Source organism: Jatropha curcas, chromosome 11 (genome assembly GCF_041381405.1).
Source record: "Jatropha curcas cultivar XTBG-Jc1 chromosome 11, XTBG_Jcur_1.0, whole genome shotgun sequence".
Lineage (NCBI taxonomy): Eukaryota > Viridiplantae > Streptophyta > Magnoliopsida > Malpighiales > Euphorbiaceae > Jatropha > Jatropha curcas.
Genome location: NC_143161.1, coordinates 4,197,030 through 4,224,737, shown reverse-complemented (window position 1 = coordinate 4,224,737; position 27,708 = coordinate 4,197,030). Strand labels below are relative to the sequence as shown.

General features: G+C 35.0%; 1 protein-coding gene across 2 annotated transcripts; it reads right to left on the bottom strand.

The window, feature by feature from the left end:
- Window positions 1–926: 926 nt before the first annotated feature.
- On the bottom strand, window positions 927–26,223 carry LOC105634105 (mediator of RNA polymerase II transcription subunit). 2 transcript variants are annotated; one of them, XM_037639096.2, is made up of 21 exons: window positions 25,974–26,223; window positions 25,838–25,881; window positions 25,487–25,586; window positions 24,389–25,372; window positions 22,648–22,882; window positions 22,001–22,218; window positions 21,569–21,839; window positions 20,387–20,667; window positions 18,267–18,350; window positions 16,471–16,565; window positions 15,946–16,108; window positions 15,606–15,851; window positions 13,991–14,161; window positions 13,442–13,555; window positions 13,192–13,317; window positions 10,411–10,559; window positions 4,047–4,287; window positions 3,158–3,932; window positions 2,391–2,572; window positions 1,682–1,785; window positions 927–1,580 (listed from the first exon to the last, which is right to left on the bottom strand). In XM_037639096.2, the coding sequence occupies exons 1-21, from the start codon at window positions 26,079–26,081 to the stop codon at window positions 1,379–1,381; spliced, it is 4,893 nt and encodes a 1,630-aa protein (XP_037495024.1). In that variant the 5' UTR covers window positions 26,082–26,223; the 3' UTR covers window positions 927–1,378. The 2 variants fall into 2 exon arrangements, with proteins under 2 accessions (XP_037495024.1, XP_012072284.1); XM_012216894.4 differs by having other exon boundaries at window positions 21,569–21,776; window positions 25,974–26,222.
- Window positions 26,224–27,708: the final 1,485 nt, after the last annotated feature.

The following is a 27,708-nucleotide window of genomic DNA, read 5'->3' as shown; positions in this document are numbered from 1 at the left end:
TAAGTGGAAAATATGTTTGAGCTCATGTTAAGAGATCAGGGTAAAAGAGTACTTATGAAACAATACCGTTATAATTCTGAAATTTTTTTTTTTTAAAAATTAGGGTTTTTGTTCTTTCTTATATTTTGTTATTTTTTTTATTAAAACAAAAATTGGGTCGTTTGGTAATTGGTGGTGATTTATTTTCTCCAAGCCTATCCTATGATCTACTGCTGCTATTGGGTCATTTTCTAAGCTTTATACATGGCCAGTACATGAGTACACTGTACAACAAATTAGTGTCATTGGTCCACTTCTTTTTGAGTTTTTTCTTGCCTGCTTCTCCTGTATTTTTGTGGTCAGGCTTTTTCATGGACAAGACTCTGGCTTGGCTGTTCTGTGGATGGAATAAAATGCAATGACTAAATGTATACATGGACATAGAAGAACCACTATTAATTAGGATGTTTACATTTTTTTTTTTTAGGAAATTCCTCAAAATAATTTTTTTAGGAATAATTAGGATATTTACTTGGAATATTAAATAAGTTTTGCATAACTAAAATACATAAAATAGACCTTATTGGATTAATTTCAACCATCATCCCTTGGCTACGATTTTTTTTACTTTTATGATCGAAAAAACTCAAACTCGAAATTTGCTTCTCATTAGTGAAAAAAACCACTGAACCACATCCAGTTGATACTATAATTTATTTTATATAAAGACATGAATAAAGTGAATTCATTTATGTAATTTCTTGATAGATTTTTAGAAAAAAATAAAAAATAAAAAAACAATTTCCCTTAGGAAACAAAGAGAACTCGAGTCGTTTGACATGGTAACATATCAAATCTATAAATTATATGCAACAACAATCAATAGGTGTTTGTTTCCATTCACCATATCTTCTAAAATATAACAGCAGTTGGAATTGAGAAAGAAATGACGCGGCACAGCAACTACGATCAGTATTCTTATAATTCAATAATCTCATTATATGTAAAACATTATATTTACAAATACTCAAACATAAAAGCCTTCCTTAGAAAGAGAAAACTAAGAAAGATAAATATAAAATAAAAAAAAAATTAAAAAAAGGTGATAATCATACTTTTAAATTCGAACAATATTATACATACTAAGTGTGCTAGTGTAAACCTTCCAGCTGCAACAGGGATGAGATGCAGGCATATTAACACCTCCATAGCAAAATTCATTTCCCTCGCTGTTAAAGCCGCAAGCAGTGTAACAAGCTTCAATCCTTTCAATGGCTCTTTTCGGCACATCAATGCAAAATAATTTATGGTTTGAAGCTTTTCCAATCATGTAGTGTCTATGCTAAAAGCTCAAAGAGCATTTCTATCTCAATACAAGACTGTAAGAAATGTTAACCGATCATGAGGGATTCTGGACCAGCTTTGGATGCGTAGCAGCATAAATGGAAGAGTTCGTGTCGGGTTTCAGGTGAGAAAGAAGATGTTGTATATCTGGACGGAGATTTTCTGCTGCTCTCCCACAAAGAGCTAAGACCTCTGGTCTAGGCTTACTATTAGCCTGAACAGGACCTCCCTGCCCTTCATAATGGATAACGTGATGGCTGAGACGCAATGTTTATTTGAATGTCAGCACTTTGAAGCAACTATTATACATAGAATTTTAACCCACATTCAGCTAAAAGGATAGCAAAATAAAACTTACAGGAAGTCGATAAGATCTGTTATTTCTGAAGCTTCAACAGGAGTAGATGGCTGTGAATTCCTCCCAAATACCTCAGCCATTGTGTTTAAAAGCAATGATAGGGTCTGAAAGATGGGAAAATAAATAAGCACAACCATCTTAAAATAAAAAAAGGAAGGAAATTCCAAAAGCATGTCTGAGAAACTGCAGTTATTAGGAAATTGACAATCAGAAAGGATTCAAGATGCACATGCAAAATAACAATGCATACATATCTAGGTCTTCAAGGTGAAACGAAAAACCAAGAATTTTAGTTTGCATTCTCACATTTCTAAATCATATTTCAAAGCACCAAGAAAAATATTCAGTTTACTATTATAAATTCAATTTTGAAGATTATAAATGAACTCAAATAAATTAACTCCGTAAAAGGGTTAAACCTAAACAGAAAGTCACATAATGCTCCAAAATAATTTTGGGAAAATAATGGACAGAAAGGTTTCAGAAATAAATTTTGAATCATAAACGAGAGAAAATGACTCATCGCTCATGTATTTGTCTTTCCTTAATGCATCAACAATACAAAAATAAATAGTTGTGGTGTTGCAGTCCAAACATCACCCACAACCCAGTAACCATTTGAAGGGGAACATAGAAACCAGCAAGAATTTTCTACATAGAAACCAGCGAGAATTGTCTACATAGAAACCAGCGAGAATTTTCTTTGTACCTTACTGAAGAGAGAGTGAGCATTGGCAAGTCGTGGAAGAAGCGGACCCATTATACGGAATGCTATCCTCAACATTGCAACCGACGTTATTGGTTTAAGATGTTTAATAATTACATGTGTCCCTTCTAGCCATTCCTGTGGGAGGTTACTGAAGAAAGAATGTAGCAGGGCAACAATATTACCTGGCAACAACATTCGCACATCAGGAATAAATAATCTTACAAATACAAGTAGTGAATCAAACAACGAAAATGAAGACGAACTTAGCTAGAAGGAGAATGCGAGTGTAAATAAAGATGAGATATGTTGGGGCAACTAATAGAAAACTGTGGAAGACGAATAAAATTGGAAACAGTCAATGAAGATGTATGGCTGTGAAATTATTAATCCCCTCCTGCAGCATCTAAGCGCACCCCACCCTCAATGTGAGGAGAAAGGAGCATGCTCTTGACTTGCCATTGGATTAAGATGACAGTAAAATACAAATTGAATTTCCTAATTTTAACATCCATTATTTGCACAACCATTAATCATATCCAAGGAGACTGGAGTCCCAGGAAAAGAACAAGTACTAGAAGAAGGGATAAAATAACACATTGTCATAAAGGAATCTTCACAATGTTGTGCAAGATGTTTTAAATGCTATTACTACATCAGCTGCAGCACATGTGAAACTACCCAATGTGTGCCAGAATAACATAACTGTAAATAGCTGCAGCAGTACAAAAACAACAAAAATAAATGGAATTATGCATGCAATGGCATACCAATGGCTGTTGAGGTATTGTCCTGAGCAGCCCATGTAGGGTCCAATAAGGCATAGCCAACAGCAGAGTCCAGTTCCCCGAGTGATCTTTTGCCATCAGTGAGCCACCAACTCTCTTTTATTATACGTGATGCCTCCATATAAAGTTGCATGTGGAAATCTGGAGGAAGCTGAGCCAGTAGAAGACCACAAGCTTGGATGAATAAGCAAGATAGTTGCTGGCATGTATAACCACTCCGGGAAACAAAATTAGCAGTATTAATTCCTGAAGCTGAAGGAGTTGATCTACTTGCACCTATGGAATCCGTACTCCCCCCAGAAGGGGATGTTGGTAAAACTGATCCTTGCCCAACACTATTTGAAGCTCCATGCAGACCATTGCTGGATTGCACTAGAGTTGGTTGAATATTAACTACAATTTGGACCAGAGACGACACAATTTGGGATGGTGTCACTGGAAGCGATAGCAGTTCAATTACTGCTGTTTCAAGAACCAGTTGAGTATAAGTTCCGGGATCCTGAATTTGATAAAATGCTTTCTGCCCCTCAGAAGCATTTGTTGCCCCTGACTGAGATGTTGCTGGAGTCTTGGTATTTGGATTGCGCACTGAATTACATAAACCATCTCCAACTGCACCATACTTTGAGTTGGTATTTAATGGTGGTAACACGTTATTCACAAGTCCCAGCAACAAAGTAGCAAAATACTCGGGAGGTGGGCACATAACAGGGTTTGATGAACTAATGTGCTGAGGGAATGACTCTGAAAATGGGATCTGAAAAGAATTTATAATGAACAAAAATATAAGCAGGAATGAGAAAATTAGTATTTCAAGAAGAGAAAGAAAGAAACAAAAAGATCCAGAACAGGAATGAGAAGATATAAATACCTTGTTTAAATCAAGCACATTTAGTATCCGCACAATGAGTTTTCCAGGAAGATGGCCATAAAAGTATGCAAGTATATCACGGACAAATGTGAATCTTAAGGGGTGATATGCTAAAAATTGAGAATACACAGCCAGAACTCTATCAGCATGGTCCATGGCATCATTTTCAATAAGTCTATAAACAATTAAGGGGATGACTGGAAGCAAACGGGCTGCAATATCATCAAAAAATGTGGGATACCTGCGGAGCTTATAAAAACAGTGTTAATGAAGCTAAAATGACGCAGGGGGAAGACGTAGGGCTGTCAGTTTTTAACAAGTAAGCTAGAATAGGGTTGATTGTAGGTGGAACAGTAAATAATTAGGTTTATAACCTTTGAATTAAAATTATGAGGAAAATAAGATGATTTACAATGCTACTAGTGCTGTCTATTTATAGTGATAAATCCTAACTAGACTAGGAATCCTAATTAAAGAAAGAATTAAAACTCTATTCCTATTCAATGATAAAATAGTAAATCCTAATCAAATAAGGAAACGGAAAACTAATGCAAATTTGAAATAAAACAGTAAATTAAATAAAATCCTAGTTGTGCTAGGAATCCAATTAGGACTAGGATTGCTCCTGCATCATTCTCCCCGGGTTTGAAAAAGACTTGGCTCCGACGAGTAAGCCTTGATATATTCCGCATATATGGCTGGATCAACTTGCTTTAGCTCTTCTTCAGAAATCCATGCACTTTCACTTGCTGGTTTTCCAAACCACTTAACTAAAAATCGTCTATATTGGTTGCCACACCTAGAACGAGCTTCCTCGACATCCAACACTTCCTCAATAACATCAGCCTTTGCAATTGGCAGCTCTTGTACTTGTGCTTCAATGGAGGATGGCACTCCATCAAATCCATGAAAAGGATACAAGTCTGAAACATTAAAAATTGGGCTGATTTGTAAATCAGATGGAAGATCAATTACATAGGCATTGGAACTGATCTTCTTCAACACCTTACAAGGTCCAAACCTTCTAGATTTCAGCTTATGATAAGTTCCTTTAGAGAAACGTTCTTGTCTTAAGTGGACGAGAACCTGATCGCCTTCTTCAAATTCTTGTACGCGCCGATGCTGGTTGGCTGTATAGGCATATGATGCATTGCTGTCTTTTAAGGCAGCTTTCACTTCTGTATGAATTTTCCTGATGTGATCAGCAAACAATTCCCCTTCAGCACTTACTCTAGCCTCTTGGGGCAAGGGCACCAAATCGAGTACATTCTGAGGTTTAAGTCCATAAGCAGCCTCAAAAGGAGTCTTCTTAATACTTCGATTGACTGAGTTGTTATATGCGAATTCAGCTTGGGGAATAACTAGATCCCATGTCTTTGTATTGCTCCCAACGAGACATCTTAATAGATTTCCCAAACTACGGTTGACAACTTCCGTCTGACCGTCTGTTTGCGGATGGCAAGTATTAGAATATTTCAATTCAGTTCCAAATTTTCTCCATACAGTCCTCCAAAAGTGCCCCATAAACTTTACATCTCTATCGGAAACAATAGAAGTTGGAACACCATGTAGTCTCACGATCTCTCGAAAAAATAACTCAGCAATATGAACTGCATTAGAAGTCTTGAAACATGGGATAAAATGAGCCATTTTAGAGAAACGATCCACTACAACAAATATAGAATCAAATCCCTTTGCTGTCTTTGGAAGTCCCAAAACAAAATCCATACTCAAGTGAACCCAAGGTGCATCTGGCTCGGGTAAAGGAGTATATAATCCTGTATTTTGCGTGCTTCCCTTTCCGAGTAAACAGGCTGGACATCGTTCCACCAATTTTCTCACATCTTTTTCCATCTTTGGCCAATAATAACGGTCAGAAACAATCGCAAAAGTCTTGTCTCTACCGAAGTGTCCTCCCAAACCATTTCCATGAAGTTCTCTAATGATTTGTTCCCTTAAAGATCCTTCAGGAATGCATAGCTTATTCCCTTTGAATAAATAACCATCTTGCAATCGGTATGGCAGACTTTCAGCTTCTGAAGAATGCAGTAAATCAGCCTTTATCTTGCCAAAACATGAATCTGAATCATACTGGTTTTTCAGTTCTTCAAAACCAGTAATTTGAGTGCTCAAAATTGACAAAATTAGGGATTTCTACTCAATGCATCAGCCACAATATTAGATTGACCGGATTTATACTTTAGTGAGAAATTAAATTCATCAAGGAAAGAACTCCACTTAGCATGTCGATTGTTGAGTTTATTCTGAGATTTTAGATACCTCAAGGCCTGATGATCAGAAAAAACCACAAACTCACGATAAGCTAAGTAATATTGCCAATGTCGAATAGCTCTTACCAAGGCATAGAACTCTAGATCATAAGTTAAGTAACGCTTCTTAGCTTCAGACAACTTTTCGCTAAAAAACTCAAGAGGTCTGCCCTCTTGGCTAAGAACAGCTCCAATCCCTTCATGTGAAGCATCACATTCGACAATAAATAATTTCTCAAAATCTGGAAGTGCAAGAACAGGTGCTCTAGTCATCAAAAACTTGATTCTTTCAAATGCCTTTTGTGCAGAATTTGTCCACTCAAACTTTTCTTCTTTCATAGATTCAATTATAGGACTCATAATTGAGCTGAAATTTTGGATAAATCTCCTATAGAAAGAGGCCAAACCATGAAAGCTTCTAACTTCTTTGATAGATTGTGGTGCTGGCCATTCCGTAATTGCACGAACCTTTTCTGGATCTGGTTTTAATCCTTCAGCGGACACAATGTATCCCAGGAATACCACTTCTGGTTGCAGGAAACTGCATTTTTTTAGGTTTATGTGCAGCTGCTCTTGACGAAGTACTTCTAACACTTGTCGCAAGTGTTTTAAATGATCTTCCTCGGTGCGGCTATAAATCAAAATGTCATCGAAATACACCACAACGAAAGAATTCAAGAAAGGTTTGAGTACATCTGTCATGACTCTCATGAATGTGCTTGGTGCATTAGAAAGGCCAAATGGCATTACTAACCATTCAAATAACCCATCTGGTGTCTTAAAAGCTGTTTTCCATTCTTCACCATGCCTCATTCTAATTTGGTGATATCCACTTTTCAAGTCAATTTTGGAGAACACTTTAGAACCCGCTAGTTGATCAAGCATATCCTCCAATCTTGGTATTGGAAAGCGATATTTGATTGTAATCTTGTTTATAGCACGACTATCTACACACATTCTCCAAGAACCGTCTTTCTTTGGTGTTAATAAGGCTGGGCAGGCACATGGACTTTTACTTTCACGCACCAGACCTTTTTCCAATAATTCCTTAACCTGTCTTTCTATTTCAGCCCGCTGTAAAGGAGGCATTCGGTATGCAGGCAGATTTGGTAAAGCTGCTCCTGGTACCAAATCAATATCATGTTGGATGCTTCTTAATGGTGGCAAGCTTTTCGGTACATCTTCATTAATCAGCTCCTTGAATTCCTACAATAATCGTTGAATTTCAAAGGAATATTCAACTGATTTTTCAACCTGGTTAGCTCCTATTAGTTTGCTCACTAAGGCATATGTGACTCCCACCTCACTATGCGCAGCTGCAAATTCTTTAACACTTACAAGCCCATTTAATTTACTAGTTGCAGCTCCTTTATTTGCTGTTTGCCTTGTTTCTTCCTTGAGAGGATGCAAAGTGTACTTCTTGTTGTCCTTGTAAAACGAATAAGTATTAGGCCTTGTCTTGAGGTCCATATCATGATCATACAACCAAGGTCGTCCCACTAGAATATGCCCAACATCCATTGGTACTACATCACATAGTGCTTCATCTGCCAAGTCATCTCCCATTGTGAATTGCACTAAGCATTGAGATGTTACTGGTATCTCATGTCCTTTCTTCAACCAACCTACTTTGTATGGATGAGGATGTTTTGTTGTAGGAAGCTTTAATTTTTCTACGGCCTCCTTTGATATTATATTTTCCATACTTCCTCCATCAATGACTAAATTACACACTTTGCCTTCACAAATAACACGTGTACGGAAAATGCTACGCCTCCTCCAATCTTCTTTTCCTTCTTTGTTCATGACTGTCATGATTGTTCGAACAACTAAAGACTCACCTTGAGCTGGGTGAACATCAATTTCTTCTACTTCCTCATCATATTCATCAAAAATAGGGCCTTGGTCTTCATCATACTCGGCTAAATTCACCCTCCTTTGTGGACAGATGAATGAAGTATGTCCCTTTTCTCCACAAGTAAAACAACGAACTTGAGAATTGTTTCCTCTCCTTGTAGACGAACCAGAATTGTTTTGTCCACCATAAGGTACTATAACTTTCCCTTTACCGTTCCCATCAACACGGGCTGTCTCTTCATTGTATTTATTAGTAGCGGCAGCCTCTTTCCCGCTTCGTTGAGTTGTTTGAATCCCTCTTGCAGGTCCGAAATTGTTTTGCAAATTGCTTCTGTTTATGGGCCTTCTAGCACCGTAACGAGAAACTCGCTTTTCAGCTGCTAAGGCATATTGGCGAGCATCTTCAAGATTGTGTAATCGGACTATGCCCATTTCATCTCTAAGGTACTGATTCAAACCAGCAAGGTAGCGAGAGGTAATTTGTTCATTACTTTCAGATATTCCAACTCGAATGGACAAATTATTAAATTCTGCAGTGTACTCTTCAACAGACATGCTATTTTGTTTCAAGCAGTGGAACCTTTCATATAGTTCCATTGCGTAATCAGCTGCTAAAAATTGCTTCCTTAGCTTAGTTTTCATGTGCTCCCACGTGCTGATTTTAAGCTTTCCTTGTCGTGCACGCTGCTCCTCAACTCTCTTCCACCATTGAAGTGCAGTACTCTTTAATTTAAGCTTTACAAAAAGCACTTTTCGGGTTTCAACCATTGGTTTCCATTCAAAATAATTTTCTAAACTAGTTTCCCAATCTAAATAGTCTTCGGCATGCGATTTTCCATAAAAATCAGCGACTTCAATTTTAACTCCTCCACTATTTAAATCAAGAGCATGAAGTAAACGCTCTTCCAATCTGCCTCGTGCTGCTGGGTTTGCAGGTCCAGCTTCATGAAAGGGGTTTACGTCCTCGACTTCCTCTTCACTCTCAAGAGCTTCTTGAAAATCAAGGTTTTGGTGGTTGCCTTCCGGAGTCTCCATTCGGGCTTCCACGGGTTCCTGACGCTGCAACGCTTGTACAGCCCGGGTCAAATCCTCAATCATTCGCCGCATCTCAGCTATTTCATCTTGTTGGGGCTGATTGCCTCTGCCTCTGCCTCTGCCTCTGCCTCTTCCAACCATGGTTTAATTCAGAAAAAAAAGAATCCTAGGATCTGTTTTTGTGCTCTGATACCAGTTGATGCAGGGGGAAGATGTAGGGCTGTCAATTTTTAACAAGTAAGCTAGAATAGGGTTGATTGTAGGTGGAACAGTAAATAATTAGGTTTATAACCTTTGAATTAAAATTATGAGGAAAATAAGATGATTTACAATGCTACTAGTGCTGTCTATTTATAGTGATAAATCCTAACTAGACTAGGAATCCTAATTAAAGAAAGAATTAAAACTCTATTCCTATTCAATGATAAAATAGTAAATCCTAATCAAATAAGGAAACGGAAAACTAATGCAAATCTGAAATACAACAGTAAATTAAATAAAATCCTAGTTGTGCTAGGAATCCAATTAGGACTAGGATTGCTCCTGCATCATAAAATCAGTTATCTAGACTTCTTTACAAAAGTAACATTACTTCAGTTAAGCAAATGCACTAAATAAAAGTCCACTGAGGAATATGCACACGGAAATTTTTTTGGGGAAAATAATAAATTAATACCTAAGTTATAGTCAAATTAACTATGAGGTTCCTAACTTATGATTCTGTTAACATGTTGGTCCTTCCATCCAAAAAACCTCTTTTAACCAGCAATTGACTAAAAAATTGGTCCTTAACTTATAGTCAAGCAAACAATAAGATCCATAACTTATAATTTCTGTTAACGCTTTGGTCCTTACCATATGGTTTTCGTCAACACTTTAGTCCCTTTGTTTTGGGCAGCGGGACCAAAGTATTAATAAAGTCATAATTTAAGAGGTCCTCAAGTGTTAATTTGACTATAAATCAGGGACCAATTTATTATTTTTCCTCTTTTTTTTGATAAAATATTGACCTTCTTACTTGAAGCACAGCTCATAAATAGCACATGCACAATATTAAACATCAGGTTTTCTTTAGATCTGAAGTTCCACGGAACACCACACATCAATTTGACCAGCGATGTTGTGAAATACTACAGAAGTTCTATAATTAGCATACAAACGAAGCCATACAATTCCTGATGCATGATAATAAAGTATATGACCTGTCCTTCCATGAGAGATGATTGCCTAGTGCCTTTTGCAAATCAAGACGCTTGAACGTTCCGGAGAAAAGCCAATGCTCTGGAGGCCCACGATTCATGATAAACATTTTAACTCTTTGTTGAAGCTCTTGCCTATCAAGTAAACTGATCTGCAACATGCATAATGATAACATTCTTTCAGAACAAGCACAACCACCAACTCAAAACATTAATTTTGAATGGAAGTATTAGGATAAGTGATAGAACAAATCGAAGACTACAATAGAGTGTCTATAAAGTATACAAGAAGCCTCTTCTTGTGTCACATTTTAGTGAAAGTGGCCCTAAGGCTGACTTTAATCAGGTCTTTTCTCATAACGTAAACTGAAAACAAAAAGGTTTCCTTAAATCTAGGGACATGTTAAGAAGATCAACTGCTTATCTTCTCAAACTTAGCCATTAATTATAATTGTCTGAATACATTTCTATTTGTTTTCTTGTATATCCCGACAAAATTAATCCTGTTTCCGTAGATATTAAGGCATTTCAGACTTTCACCATTGTCCAAAACATTTCAGTTATTTTTACAAATCATTCATTAAAATTCAAATTTCTGCATCTAGAAAACTTCTTTTATCATTTAGACATTAATTCAAAGGTTCTCTGATGGATTTTGTCTTTAATTTTTTTAATCACTTTGCTTGAGGTACAAACATTAGTTGAATAACTATAGAGTTCTATTGGGTTAAATTTCCAACATCAAGTAATATTCAGAACAATCAATTTTTTTTTTTATATTTATCCACTAACCCCAAACCCATTTATTTTTCCACGTTTTTAGCTGTTACTAGGTGTAATAGCACTTAAATGCAAATAAACAAACAATTCTACTTTGGATCATGTGTGAAATTTAGCTAGTTTGTTCTGAAAGTTAGCATCAAAGCCAAAATTTAGTTTCCCCAATTAGTAACTAAACGAATTTTCAATTGGACACCATTTTATGGTAGATGTTTGATTTGGGAGTTTTTTCTTTGAATAAAAGCCTAGATTTGGAATTCGCCTATTGTGTAAGGGTCCTACTGATTCCTTTTATTGATTATGGCCCACAATGTTTCTAGTTTTCTAATGGATAGAAATTGCGGCCAACACCAGTGACCTGAAGAACCTTTGCTATTGGATAAATTAAGATGTGCATTAATTTTGGTGAATGTGCCAGTTTTAATTTGGATTTGGCATAAGCTGGAAGTTACATTATGAAAATTTAATATCTAGATAATTTCAGAAGACATCATAACCTTTGCATCATCACTTGTAAATTTGTGATGCCAGAGACATTTTGAGAGGTGTTCCTTCTAAATGGGAATTAAATTAATAACTGGGAACAATTCTATGCAAGATTATTCATTAAGGATTCTAATCTTCCAACTCCAGTGATGAAAATATGACAGTTTCAAAGTTATGATCAATTAGTCTTTTCCATGTCAGATCTGAGTTGTATTCTCATATAGAATGTAGTAAAGATTTCTCCCTTTCTAACTCGTTTCTACTCACCATATTTTCTTGTTTGTTGTTTTCTGTTTCAGTAATATTCTTCTATCACTTAAAGTGCTGAAGCTTTTACACTTCCTTGCTCGTTCAAATAAAACCAGAATAAAAATTTTAGACCAATATATAGTCACATGATTTTCTATAAGAAAAAGCGGGAAAAAAAAAAAAAAAACTAAGCAAAAAGGAAAACTACTCTTGAAAGAACAACATATCTAGGGGTGAGCAAAATACCAACCGAAAACTGAACTGACTCATTTCGGTTTGGGCTGATGCCCAAGAGAGGTTCGGTTGGTCAGTTCGTTTGGTTTGAACCGAATTTGTTGCTCGGTTCAATTCGGTTACACAAATATTGGGCGGTTGGGCTTATAACTGAACCGAAATGGTAAAAACCGACAAAAATAGACCGAACCGACTGGTTTGGTTCATATACAAACTTTGGTCTGGTTCAGTTTATTGTAAAGAAACTTCGGTTTTATATTTCGTGGTTTCGGTTCGGTTTGAACCGAACCAACAGTTTGCTCAGCCCTAAAGATATCCACCTCTGAAAGATGCAAACAGAGAAATAAACGAAATAAAATTTCTGATTAAGCAATAGTCCAATAAAACAAAATTATCCATGTAGCTGGAAAAGCAATTTAATTCCATAATTCTAATGAATCCCTAATCTCCATTAACCTGTTGAGTGAGAACCCAAGTCGTGACTCATCCCGGAATCTCAGAAACCTGATTTAGTAACTGTAAAGGTCATCCTGTCACCCATTTCAAACAAGCACAATTTTACTCCTGGGCCCCACCTAGACCTAGGATCCTTTCCCCAAATACCAAAAATCCTAGTTGCCACAAGTCTTCAAAATGCAAGTCAAAATCAGAAGGGTTTTTATCAACATCATCAATAACATCCACGTCTTAATTAAAATGTAGCCTTAAACTATGACAGTGGACAAAATTAATTTACATATCCAACCTTAACTACATAGAAATCAAGGCAGAGTTTTGTCAAGTTTCTATATCATCAAATTTCTTCAATTGACTAAAACATAATAAGTATAAAACGTAAGATAATAAATATAAATGCGACTAAAATTATGATCGGTTTTCCCCATGTTTGTGATCTCCTTTTTTCCTTCATTGATAAACAGAAATCTTTCCTTATCAAAAGAGGGAAAAAAAGGAAGAGGATCCTTACAAATATAATCATTAATTTAACAAATATGCAAATGCAAAAAAAAAGGTCAAATTGTAAGAGAACCATACCACAATACGCAAAGCATGGGGATCATCATCACGGTCAGTAAGAGCCAGAAGCAAAATATCCAAAGGAAGCAGCTCATGGGTCCACACAAAAAATGCAAGGTTTGCACAGGTCTTCAGTAGAAGGTCCTGGAAAGTAAAGGGTAAAAAATAAATTATGAATCAATAATTTGCACATGCAGAACAAATATGCAGGCATTTCTGCATTTAGTAAATGGAATCTGAAAGAGTAAACAAAGATTACTAGACAAACCTGTAAAGAATGCCCATGCTGAAGTTCCACATGAATATGGTGAAGTAGAACATCCACCATGGTATATATATTTGCTGTCACATCTTCAGGGGAGAATTCTCTCAAAGCACGTGCCTGAACTCAAATGCAGAAAATATATGTTGCTTGATAATGAATAACGTACCTCAACAAGATAAATCTGTGAATAAATAACAAATGGTCCTAGAAATAAAGCTAAACTTGGAAGATATCCATGACTACTGAGTAAACTGAACCCTATACTTTTAAACATTTTAAATTTAGAAACTTGAAAACTAAGCAGTCTTGCAATAGTTTCCCATCTAAACTCCAATAAAAGGAATGGAATAAAAGCATATCTCATGCAAATAACTAAATGATTTGTTCAAAGAATCTTTTCATCTTCGAGATCTCTCTCACAGACCCACTTCTGTACAGTCTTTAATGCCAGAATTTCCAAATTATAACAAGTCAGGCTATGCATCCAATTTAGGCAGGAAATCATAATATAATTATTCCTCATAAAGCAATTAAAAGATTGCAGAGTCATACCAGTTTTTCATTATTAATGCCTTCAGGATGTCCGTGCATCAGTATCCATGCACCAGCACACAGATATTGTCGATGCTGTGGGAAACTGTGGTTGATGTAAGTCAAGTAATAAGTGGGATCACCAGTTGGTAATAAAAGCTGGGTACATTGGTGAATCACAGTTGCCTCCGCCTGCAAAAGAAGTAAGCATTCTAATATTGACAGAACTTTTAAGCAATCTATGGAAGACACTTGAACTAGTCAAATGAAAAATTATTTCACATTTTAAACTTCCACAAATTTGCATGTTCCCCAATTTGCAGAGAAAATAATGTTGGATAGACTTTTAAGTTCAGCCTTTTGGGTTGGTCTTTGATCAATAATGGTGGGCTATAGCTCAGAAATCTGAACTATAAAGATTTTAAAACAAAAGCAACAGTATTGGTTGGGGTGGTAAGTGACCTCAATCCCCGTAAGGGTGAGAACACAAGTTCAATCGCCGGGAAGCGCACTTTGCTAGGAGAGCCAAAAACCTTTACGCTCTACTACTCGAGGGGGATTATTTTTCCCGGTTATACCAAAAAAAAGATTTTAAAACAAAAGTGGGTATAAAAAGAAACCAAAAACAATATCTTAAAAGAAGATTTGTTAAAAGGATAACTCACCGTAGAGACTCACAAAGGTTGTTTGAGTCTTAAAATAAAGGAGAATTTTTTGCAGTCCCTCTCCACTAAAAAGATTGCGTACTTGCTACCAAGCTTCATCTCAAAACTTTCTATTATTTTCTTAATACATCACTTCACTATGTGGAAGTAAAATGAAATCTTAGTACAAACTTCAACAAGAAAAGACCTCTTAGTATGCAAAGAAAACCTAAATAAAACAGAATCTCAATAGTATTCCCTTCGATCTTAACCAAACACTATATAAAGTCTAAGAATGAATTGACTTACTTTGTTTTTGGAATAAACAATACTGTTAAAACCTAATTAACTAAACCAATACACTTGGCATATAGAATGTATGGAAGGATCTAGCCTTGAAAATCATGTCAATTTTTCCAGTAAGAAAAATTGTGTACTGCATCATTCCCCCTTGATCACAAAAAACTCAATCTCAGGTTTTGATATGTTTACAGGATCCAGTACTTGTCAATTTACCTTATTTTTGGATAAGAACATTGTGGGAATGGTTTCATAAGTTCTTAGTATTGTGCAAGATAATGAATAAAATGATAGAAGACTAGATGACATGCTGCGGCAGCACAATCAATTCCAATAATTCGTATAGCGGGCACATCCTTGCCACAAATACGAGGGGACTAATCCTCTACAAAAGCTCTAGCAGCATGCTCTCTCAGTTCCATCCATTTTAATTTTACCTTTCATTTGAAACCAAAGTGAAGATTCTTTTCTTTCCAAACTCTTGAACTGTAAAGTTTTAAGTGGGATCACTTTTGGTTACTTAGTTATTAGAACTCACGCCCTCTGGTCCCTCCTTTACCCCACTGAAGACTGAGGCTCCTTTATATTGTAACGAAGCCCTTTATAATGATACATTTAAACTGTTTTATCATTCCTCTGTATTTTCGTTGTGAAAAAAAATAAGGAAATGAAAAGGAAGTTGGATGATTAACCTGCTGCCATGCTTGAATAGCTAACCCCCTTTTATCCATCCTCCCAATCAAGGCATCACGAAGGAGAGGAGGAAAGTAGCGCAAAGTTTTTTCTGACCATGTGTGCTGGCTAGTTGCCATTATCTGTTCTAGCATAGTCTGAAGATAAAGCAAGTGATCAGCATCAGCAATTCCACGAGTTTTGATGATAATGGCAAGAGTAATTATGGTCACACGGTTCAAAGTTTCAGTGAATTCAGTTGGACCCTGAAAAAAGATTCAAACCAAAAATCTTAGTCTGACACAGCTGAGAAAAGAAAATAGGAAAAAAGTTTTCTGCCTGGCAATGATAGAAATATACCTTCCCTTCTCTTTTCACAGAGAAAAAATCTCTCAACGATAAAATTAGATTCATGCACAAGTTTTCTGCCAGTCTAAATACACGATGGTCCCCTCGTTTCCCTTTTAAAGTAGAAACTATTTTAGTAACATCATACATCAATGATTTGCTTTTCCCTTGGTACCTACAAACAAGGGATGTGTCACTAACAAATAAAATTTGTAGCTATCTCAAGATCAAAGGCTATCCATTTATTTAGCATTTGTGAGCCCATATTCTAAAAAGATCCATGGATTCTGAAGCATTTGTTTGCAATAATTTAACAAATTCACAACTACCAAACAGGATGCAGGACATTTATTTAGGAAGCAAATAAAAGAGGCACCCATGAATGAGAATGTCCACAGATGGTAAGAGTCTAGAACAAATAATACAGACATATCCACTCAGATCCCTAACCTCTTCAAATTCCAGCACATTATGCAAATTTATCATCCTATGAAAGCAGAAGAAAAGCTTTGCGAGATGAAGTTAAAAGTTTATTACCTGTACAGTGGAAGTAACCGATAGTTCAAAATTTCAAACACCAAAAGCGTGACTCCAGGCTTGCTCAATAGGGATGGGTACCTCTGTGCCAAATGCTGCAAAGAGAAAACTTAAAGGTATTTTACTAGCATATTAATATCGTACCTTCTCAAATTATACAAGCATAAGAAATGTAAATGGATGAATCAAAACACAGGTGGAATGAAGATCACGCAGGAGGGAAGGGTAGGCATTTAACTTGAAACATACACCAGTTTAAAGCAAAAACTTATTAATTATTTAATCATTGCTGATTAAAATTCCATCAAATAAATTGCTTTCCATGAAAGGTTTCAAGGTTTCCTTTAACCAGTTTGGAAAGGATCATATGTGGTTATCAACTTCTATGGAAAAATGAGTATAAAACAGCCAGCATCTTCTACTTGTTGTTGAATGATTTTGCCTCGCTATCATAGAATGTGCTGCACATGCAGGAGGAATATTTTGTCTTCCTTTTGTGGAATTAAAAAATGGTCTTTATGCATTCTCACAGCCACTACATAATGGAAGTTTGAAGAGCCATTACAAATCTCATATTGTAACATAGTTTCAAGACTCATGGACAATCATTAATTATCAGCGTGACCACCATGTAATAGTTGACGACTTTTTCTCTCTTTCTCACAGACAGGTCAAATTCCTGTTTTTTGATACATTTCCAACAGGGTTTGTTAATGTAATTCCACAAGTCAGTGAAAAGAAATTAAGGCTTATAATTTAGATTCCAGTGTAGGTGTGACTCTTAGAAATTGTTGAAAAAAACCCATCAACTTTTCTAGTATCTTTTTCTGAATCATAGTTAGAGTATGTTTGGTATTGAGGTTGGAACTAAAACTGTTTTTCAAGAAAAGCTCAATTTTAGAAATTATTGGTAAAAACAGTTTGTGAGCGTTATTTTAAAGTTCTGAAATTTTTCTATGACTAGAACACGCAAAATTTACATAAAAAAAAAAAAATTGTAATGAACATAAATCAACATTTTAGGTATAATTTTTTTTTTTTCTCGGCAATACAGACCCTTTAAGGGCTTGACTTTTATTGCATGTATGGAAATTACAATTCTGAACCATTACATGATTACATGTATTCAGATATATGATTCTTTTAGTTTTCAGTTTTTAGCATAATATTTAAAGCCAAAATTGAACTTTTCCCTTTGTCAAATTACATTCAAACTTAAACTTCAATTTTAAACTTCAATTATAATTTCAATCATGTCCCTTAGATAGATCTACATATCTGATTTGTGAATGATAAAGCACAATTCACTTTCTGTTGATTACTTACTTATTTCTACAACTTAAAACTAACAATTAACGATAATATTTTCTTTCAGCTTTGAGAAACAATAATTAAAGTTCATTGAGAATAATATTATTACAGCTAAGTTTTAGTCAATATCCTGCCAATCTATGCATCACAAAATACAACAAATTTCTTAAAGGAAAAGGGGAAAGAAAGAAATCTCAAACGCATAATGGCCATGACTGTTACATGCAAGTGCAAGGCACACAAGGCAGTGGAACCATGGCCATGAGAGAAATGTACATATGGTTGAAAACCATGCCACTAGGAAGAGTAATATATAAAAAAATTTAAAACCAACAACAAATTGTTAGATCATTAACTTGCATATTATCATGGCTTTACCCTTGAGATACTCAAATAGTTTTCTGTACCTACATACATGCATAAAAGAAATATATATATATATATATATATATAATAGTAACAATTTAGAAGGTAAAGAGAATTACTGTGAAGTGTGAACGAAACAATGAGTGAGGTGCAATGAGGAGCAATCGGCAGTATGTTTCAACCATTGCAATGCTAGGAATAACCTGCACAAATATTAGCATCATATCAGAAGCTACTTTCAAATTGATATACATCTGATGGACCAACAGTTGCCAGAAACTGCAAATCATTTCCATTATACTAAATCAAAAAAGAAAAATAACTCCTAGTATTCAATGATATATGATATCTATTTAATAGAGCAAGTCCCATTAGACACTACAGAGCACTATGCATTTTCTAATTTCAGTTGCTTGTTATTGTGAAGACAAATAAAAACACATATCCAAAGTTGTGAAACTGAAACCAATAAATGGGCACAACTAAAGAATAAAATTAAGCAGCAGCAAAAAGCATAAGCAATTCTGTGTTGTAGGATACCCTACACAAAATATTTACTCGTAACAGATTTTAGAATGATAACAAATGGCAAGGAGATATTATCAGGCTTTAGAACATATCTTAATAGATGTTGCAGAAACAATAAATTCTCCTATTTTCTCATAAGGACTTTTTTTTTTTCCATACGTCCATCATCAACTTGTGTTCTAAAAGTACAAGAAGTATAAAGAACTAGAAACTAATCCTTCTACTTCTAAACTGGCAACTCCATATAGTTTTTACAAGCAACTAATCCCAAGTTTTAAGTTTATCATAAGTCATGAATAACTCCCTTGGCTGAAATTTTGAAGAAATATCGATGCTTTTTCTTTTTTAATTTTTTCTGTTACATCCACATCATGATCCTGAAACATTGTGATTTCGGAGCCAAGATCAACTGTTTGGAGGGGTGCTAAAAAAAATTTCAAAAATTAAGGGGGTTACATCAAAAAAAAAAAAAAAAAAAAAAAAAAAAAAAAAAAAAGCCACCAATCAATAAAGTAAATTTCAAAAAAATTTTTGAGCTAGGGGGCAGGGGCCATCCTTGGGCCTCCCTTGTCTCACAGAGATAACAATTTAGTTTATAGCATAATCTGCGACTTCTTTCTGGTACTATTTTTGAAATTTATTGCATGCTTCTTCAACTTTCAGAATTCATAACAATTAAAGGGAAAAGTTAAAAAAAATTGAACATATATTCATAGGTCTCCAACCATTCTTTTCTTTTTTTTTTTTTTTTTTTTGGCAAAGTAGACTTTAACTGGGACTTGAACTCTCAACTTCATAGCTGAAGAGATGACTTTAAGTTTTAACACCACTAAGCCAAAAATCATTGATGGCTAATGAAATCTTTCAATAATTTTCTTTAAATAGGAAATCAATACTGCTTAGAGTTTTCTTTTTTAGCTTCTAAAAACTGTTCATCTCATTTTAAAATATAAAAACTACAAATAAAACCATGGAGGTATTGCTGGTTGTATTAAGTGATAGTAGAAGTCATAGGAGATAGCAGCATGATGATGTCAATTGACCATGGTGGTAGAAGTAGTAGCAAGATGGTCATTATAGTGGTGGTTATGATTCTGGTAATGGTGGACTATGGCAACATCAATAATGGTGATGATGATGGCTGCAAGGTGGAGTGAGTAAGGTTGGTAGTGGAGGCAGTGTTGGTGGACCTAATTGAAAAATGTGTGAGGCAAATTATAAAATATAAAAAAACATTTCAGACTTCTTGTTTCTCATTTTTGAAACAAAACTAATGGTTAAAGACAATTTGATTAGACCAATCTAAGGGAAATGATTTTCTTTGAATATGGATTAAGAAACAAAGCAATATGACTGTGATGATGGATATAAATAGAATGTTCTTATTCATGCCATAAACAAAATTCTTCCTCGTAATCGTTGCCTCCCATCTAGGCTCTGCATAACCCACTTCCTAAATATTTCTATTAATATTCAATCAAATTCTCTTTTGTGCCTTAAAAGTTCACCTCCCTCTCTCAATTGACATGTTGATGTACCCTTGACCTCGTGCACTTATCCAACATCTCCTCATTGCAGTTTCTTATAACATTATTCTAGGAATTCAAGGAAGTCGACTAGTTACAGCCAAAAATTTCATCAGTGTCCAGGGAATGGAGAAAAGTATTGTATCTCAAATATAAACTCTGAAAAGCAAGCAACAAAGTAGTACCTGTCCAGCAAATAAAGAATCTTCCAGTTGCAGAACCAATTTTGAACAGAGATTCAATGAAAGGCCAGATAATAATGACATTGGTAATGGGCTTACTTCCCGCATCACCATTAGCCTCTCATTTGACTGCATATTTGCTCCAGGTAACAACTCAGAAACTCCACCAGAGGATAACCAGTTCACCACTGTTTCACAAGCTGGCTGTGCCATAGTGTAGGACACAACCCAAAACATTCCAATTGATCTATCATCCATATTCATGTAATCAATCATGCGATCGCCTAAAATAAAAGTGATAAAAAGAATTAGAAATATATTGGAATTACCCATAAAAGAGTCCTTTATCACATAAACTAGGAAATCAGTCTCAATGAACTTATGGTGATACCGTAATACACGGAAATACTACCTGGAGGACAGATCCAAGTATTCTATTGGATCCTAATCTCAAAAGAACTGCCAAAGAAAATAGGAGAATTTTGAGAATGTTTGGCTTTTGTAAGAAGGATTTATAAACGACATGCTTGTTTAATGTGTTCTTTTCTATTTGATTGTTTTTATAATGTCATACTTATAGATATTAGCATGTAAACCAATCATTTTAAAGTTAAATTTACTGTAAATAATAAGTGCATCAAGTAACCAAAAGAACACCACCTAGATCAACAAGATCAAGGAACTTTAAGGCATGCATAGATATTTGGAAAATCACCCAAATGACAAAAACAGAGAAGCAGAAGATGGTGAACAAGAAAAATAGTGCCGTACAACTAAGCAAGCAACCCCTCTTTATTCAAATGTCAAATTATTTAAATAGCCAACCAACTTCAAAATCCTACCCCACAATGGGGCATGTAAATTTTCCCCTAAAAGTTCATCAGCCATCAATAACCTTTTTGCTCATAAGTATATTCCAACTAGATGACAACTAATGGCCAATCAACCTTCCTTCCCTGCTCAGTTAACATTGCATAAGCTTATACACAAATTCTACATATACAATTATGATGGGAACTAAAAATCAATATATTATGACAGTATCATCATTGAAACAGAAAAATGAAAGTGATGTACATTTACCAACAGTTTTCTAATTTAATAACCAACAAGCACTCCATAAAAAAAATTTAAAAAAAAAAAAAAAAAAAATTCAATCTGCAATTACAATGGAGAGAAATTTACCTTTGGTCACATTTCTCCACCATTCATCAATTTGCTTTCCTTTTTGAAGCTGTTCATTATTTAAATATTCTCTCGTCGATGTGTTCAATGACCAAATGCGTAAGTTTTGGCAACTGCTAATAAAATCAAGCAAGATGCTTTGAGGATTATTAGGATCTGAATTGCGATCTTCTCTGTGAAATGATATAATCTTTCTGGTCGTTTCTACCTGCCAGCAGAATTGCCAAGTTAAAGTTCGCAGGTGAAAAGTGAAATCCCAAACATGAGAGTCCTGTTATATATTGTAAGGAAATATCCATTAAATGTTGCCAAGAGATAATCTGATATAAATGCCTCAGACAACCAAGTATATAATAGGGAAAAAGCAAAAGAAGCTATAATAGTACACAGCTGCAATAGAAAGGCAACACAAATATACATTCAAAAAACTACCTTTCTAGCATCATTGGTTAATGCATTCATCACAAATTCAACTCGAATAATTTGTGCAAACAGCCAAGTCACATGATTTGTGCGAAGAACATGCTGATCGCCCTCTGTGAGACGTGAAACTAGCTTATCCACAAAATCAACAAAATCAATGCATCCACTCTTCACAAGGAAAAAATATATGTCGGAGAAGACAAGCCACTCCCGCCAACAGTTTACTTCTGCAGTTCACCACAAAGAAGATATATGATTCAGCTCAAAATACATATGCCAAAATTAGCTGCTAAACCAGCCCATCAAAGAAATAACAGATGTAGTGGGACTTCCAAAATAGCCGTTTAAAAATGGAGATCAGCAGATTTATCCACTTCCATATACCAGCTACTATGACAAACATGTCTCCTACTTTTCTTAATCCAGCAGAGTATGACATTGCATGTTTAGTTCATATATTAAAATAATATCTCAAATATTGAAACTCCAAAATATATAGAAGCCTAAGGTCTGGTAGCATCACAACTATGCAACGGCTTTAACTGATCAATAGTACCAGAAATTCAATATAAAAAACATAATGAAAAGTAAATCTATGAACTTTGAATACATTATATATATAGGACATAATAAAATGAAAAGGAAAAGATATTTGCCTGAATTTGTTAACTTCAATAGTTCAACAATTCTGTCAATTGTTGCCTCACAAATCATGCTAGAAGTGAAAACTGCACCAGGAGTAGGTCCATGAGCGGGATTCCTATAGCAAGGAGCCATAAGGAGCACACGCTTCCACCAATCAGGTGATGGAGTAGTGCGAAGAGCATGTCTTATACAACGCAAAGCTCTTTCCCAATCTAAACTTCCCCTCTGAATAGAATTTGCAAGATCCTACACAAGTAAAAGGCATAATTCAATTATTACATTATGAGAAGAATTCTAACACGTATCAAATCATGAGAAGAAACAGCAAATATTTAGCTTCAGAAGCAGAATTCTAACAAATCAAAGAAATAATAAAAGAAGGACAAATAACAAAAATAAAGGTGGCACAGAATTACCGGAAGCTCATTTGCTCAGGTTTCTCCCGCATATAAGACAAAATCATATAAAGCACACCCCAATATGTAAATGCTAAAGTCATCAAAACATCTTCATATAAAATGCTTGCTGAACTTAAATACCACAATTCATATTTACATTTAAGTTGGTTTTTTCCTTTTTGTTTTTTCAATTTTATTTCAGGAGGAATCTAAATGCTATAAAGTTCTCTTCTTCCAAAAAGATCCAACTTGAATGAGGAGGGGGAACCATTTATTTATTAAAGATAGGCACTAACATTTCAAAAAAGCCTGAAAATCCAGAGCTTTGTGAGGGGTCTCTCTGAATGTTATCCAACTTGATTGGAGGGCAACATTACTTTTTTAGCTTGCCTTTTATGTTTCTTTTTGTTAGTTGTTTTTTGAGTTTAGGAGGATTTCTTCTGCTTGATGGTGTACATTAATTACTTTCTTTCACAATAATACTTCTTTTCTTTTCTCAAAAAATATGTGTCTGTGTGTGTGTGTTTTTCCATGCATGATTTAGCTAAGCCTAAATCCAAACCAAATGGGGATTGGCTAAATGGATTCATTTCTATGTAAATTTTAAATAATGCAAAATTATAGTCCATGCCAAGGATCAAAACCAATATAAATTTTCTTAATAGATATGAGGCAGAAAATAACATGCATATGCATGTAACATGCACATGGACATGTACAAGCAAAAGAATCCTATACTTAATCATACAAACAACCAGGAGGAAACAATTGTTAGAATTTTTCCCTTCTGATAAATGAGACATGCTAAAAACGCAAAGGAGTTCAATTTCAATGTTTTACCTGTCAACATGCATAAGGGTGACAAGAAATAAAACTTGAAGGAAACATCATTATGCCAACCCAGATCACATGCACCAAAGGTTTTTCATTAAACCAGATGGAATCACATATCTAAGGCGATTTCTTTCATCACACACCAATAGCAATACAAAAAGGGAAAAAAAAAAAAAAAAGCAAAGGGTCTTGTTAGAAGAAAGTTATCAGCTTTTTTTTCCCTTTCTTTTTTTAAAAACAATGCCACCAAGCATCATATAGTTTCATTTGAATGAGGCGCCTGTTTTTAAGATCAATGTAAAAAACCCTTGTTTGGTAGTGTAACTGAATTTGAACCGCAGAATTCATTTACAAATGATAGAATTTGGTTCAACTATGTTGAATTCCATGAAATTTAGTCTTTAAGAGTATAAACGATATTTTCATTTATACCAAACATGAAAACATAGAATTAAAAATGAATTCTATAAAATTTTGTGAAGTTCATTTGTGCCAAATTGGGCCTTAGAGTAATTATCACCTCTCCATGCAATGGTTCTCCAAGCACACTTGGATATGTGATGGGGGAATACCGCAAGTTTGCTACTGGTTCAACTGAAATTGTAGGAGTTGTTTGAGACAGAATTCGATGAGTACCAAATGTCGGGCAATGAAGGTGCTGATCTAACATTTGCATGTGCATGGCCATCATATCCCGCCTCCTATGGATCTCCAAGATAAGTGTAAATAAAGCTTCATCATCTGGTACGTTCTCTATAAACTGCAAACCACTGCGTAATAATTCATAAAAGGGCACTCTACACTTATTCTCATCAACCAGCAGCCAAATAACATCCAGACAACTGTGCAGCCATTCAGTCAGAGCTTTGTCAGGTCTCCATGATTTCACACCATCAGATTCATCGACTCCATGTTGTCTTTGGTCCCAATTGACCATCCAATTTAACATATGGTGGAAAATCTCAGAATGAGTCACTGGCTTTAAATTGAACTCAAGACCAGTTAAAATAATCTTGCAACATAGCTGGCGTAAGCTGCTTATGGCATTATCCCTCGTAGATAAGTTGATCCTTGTTGTAGACTGTTGCCCATTACCAGAAATATCAGATGATTTAACAGGAGACAAGCTTGCAACAGTTGATGGTTCAATTGCTGATTGGGCAGGAGAACCAATACCATGAACTGAGGGTAATGGAGATGTAGGATTTGAAGACTGAAAATTCGATGAGTTGGGCATTGCACTTGAAGAATGAGGCATCCCAGTCTGTGATAAATTCATAGATGAAATAGCTGACATTGTTTGACCAGCCTGACCAGCTGACATTTCAGCAGAGGATACAGAAGAAAGAAGAGATGGCAAAAAAGTATCCCAATTAATGTATCCTATGCTGCATAAGCTCCGTAAAGCAAAGAGAAGAAATTCGGCCCGTGGGGCATGATTACAACACTGAACAACCAAAGATATAAGAACAGATTCTGTGACAGACCGCAGCTGATCTTGATCCTGCGGTATATGCCACATTATCAATATACATGTGCCCTTTTGACAACAATTACTGAATTAAACAGAACTAGAACTTGTGATGTTAATGAATAAGCTCAAAATTTTAAAACTCACAGGAAACTGGCTCTGCAGTTGCTCAAAATCTAAAAGGAATTGCTCATTTCGAGGAGGGAGCTCTCTGTTAAGAGCAAGTACTCGCTTTTGCGTCTTGTTCCTGAGGATAACGGATATGTTCAGGTTAAACTTAACAACTTTCAAGAAGCAGCAAATAATGAACGAATAATCTTCTATACTTGAAAAATTAAAATCTAAAAGAACACAGAAAAAATGGTACTAAAAGTAAAATTAGAACCAGCAACTTTTCATTTTGTCCAAAGTTCATCTACTGATCCTTAGAAAAAAATTCTTATTAAGTTATGGCCAAAACCTAAGCCCTATATACGAACTACATGAACAAAAACTCACGGTGGTTCGCGAGTTGAATCGTCAGCCTTTTGGCGGCTACTTCTCTGCAAACAAATTGAAAATGGGAACTCCATTAAATTGGGATACGAAAACGGAGGAGGAGGATGAGGAGGAGAGAAATGCGGGGAAAATTTACTCCTAAATAGACATTAAAGAGATCGATAATGGCAGCTCGAGCAGGGTGAAACTGGTAACCGCGGGAAGCTGCAGCTGCTGATGCTATTGATCGCTGGCTTTGATCCATTTGTGATGCTCTTCATTCCATTTCTGGCGACTGAAAGTGACGAACAAGAGGAAACAGAGAATAGTGAAACAAGTACATTGCAGGTGCAAGTTACAAGTCAATACGTGTTTTTGTGATTCGCTGACGGGCTAAGCTGGTTTGTTTGGGGAAAAAATCTCAAGAAAATATTTTCTTAGTCAATATGACTCTAAATGATATTTTTGTTAAAAATTATTTTGCTATTTTTATTTAAAAATTTATTAGAATTGGTAATTAATATTAACTGTATTTTTATTTTTAATTTTTAACATTAGTGCCAACAGGGCTTTACAGCAGAAGTGATGGTGGGAGGAAATAGGCGCAAACGAGCCCACTTCTAATTTGCTAGACTGGATGTTCAATTTGATAAAATTTAATTTGACTTGAAATTCAATTAACTTAAAAATTTTAAATTTAATTTTAACTCAACTTAAAACTAAATTCAATTTAAAAAATTTTTAAACTCGAATTTAACTAGAGACTGAAGTCTCGAATAAATTTAAAATAAATATTATTTATTTATTTATTTATATATATAAAAACTTGATAAATCTGGACCAGCTTTGGAACCGAAAATCACGATGCTTGCATTCGATTTAAAGTTAGCTGGGCCTGAACATCATTAAGCTTAAATTTGATTTAAATTTAGATGGGCCATCATTAAGCTTGAATTCATTTTTCATCAAGGTATCTATCTATCGGGCCTAACTCAAGGAATTGCAGTTTAGCTGGGCCTAGCTCATAACCGAAAAATGGTTCCCAAGGTAAAGCAATTATTTTGTTGTTTTTCCTCTCCTTTCTTGGGCTAAAGACAAATCATTTATTTATAATAACACTAACATAATAAGACAGATGAAAAAAATATCTTAATTCATTAATAAGAAAGTCATGTCAATAAAATTTAACAAATGTAATTTCACATGCATAAATAGAACTTCATGTCTTTCAATCACATTATTATTTAATGTTTATCAAACAAAAGCAAATCTCTTGAAATTTCATATATTAATACTATTAGTTATTCAGTTAATAACAAAAATTTAAAAAGGATCCAATCACTTGTGTATTTGAGGGATACGAGTTATCGAGTTTGAGTACTATTGACTATAATTGTTTTCACTAATTTGGTGAGTTAAAGGAAAGATTAGCTCTGTTGTGTAGCCCGCAGTATTATTTTGACTTATTAAGTCTCTAATAAATAAATAAAAAGAATCAAAAGAAAAAAATATTCAAATTTAAAAATATAAAGCAAAAAAAATATTTATATTCTATATAATCTTAAACAATCCCTTAAAAAAATTTCTCTATTAAGTTTACTATATGGTAAATATATGGATAAATTTTTATAGTTTATCTTTGCCACGACCCGTATCCGTGGGCCGGACCGGCACTAGGGCCCAGGTAAGTTTAAGGCCCCCGAGGCCCGCAGTAAGCCTGAAACGCTAGCATCTATTATTTCTCGGTATAAAATTTCAACATTCAGCCCATATGATTATGAAAGATAAACCTCAATATTTTATTAAATCTCGGCTCAAATTTATCGGCTACAACATTCCACAGTTCGGGCCTAATTAACAATGCATCACATTTATAATAATAAACGATTAAA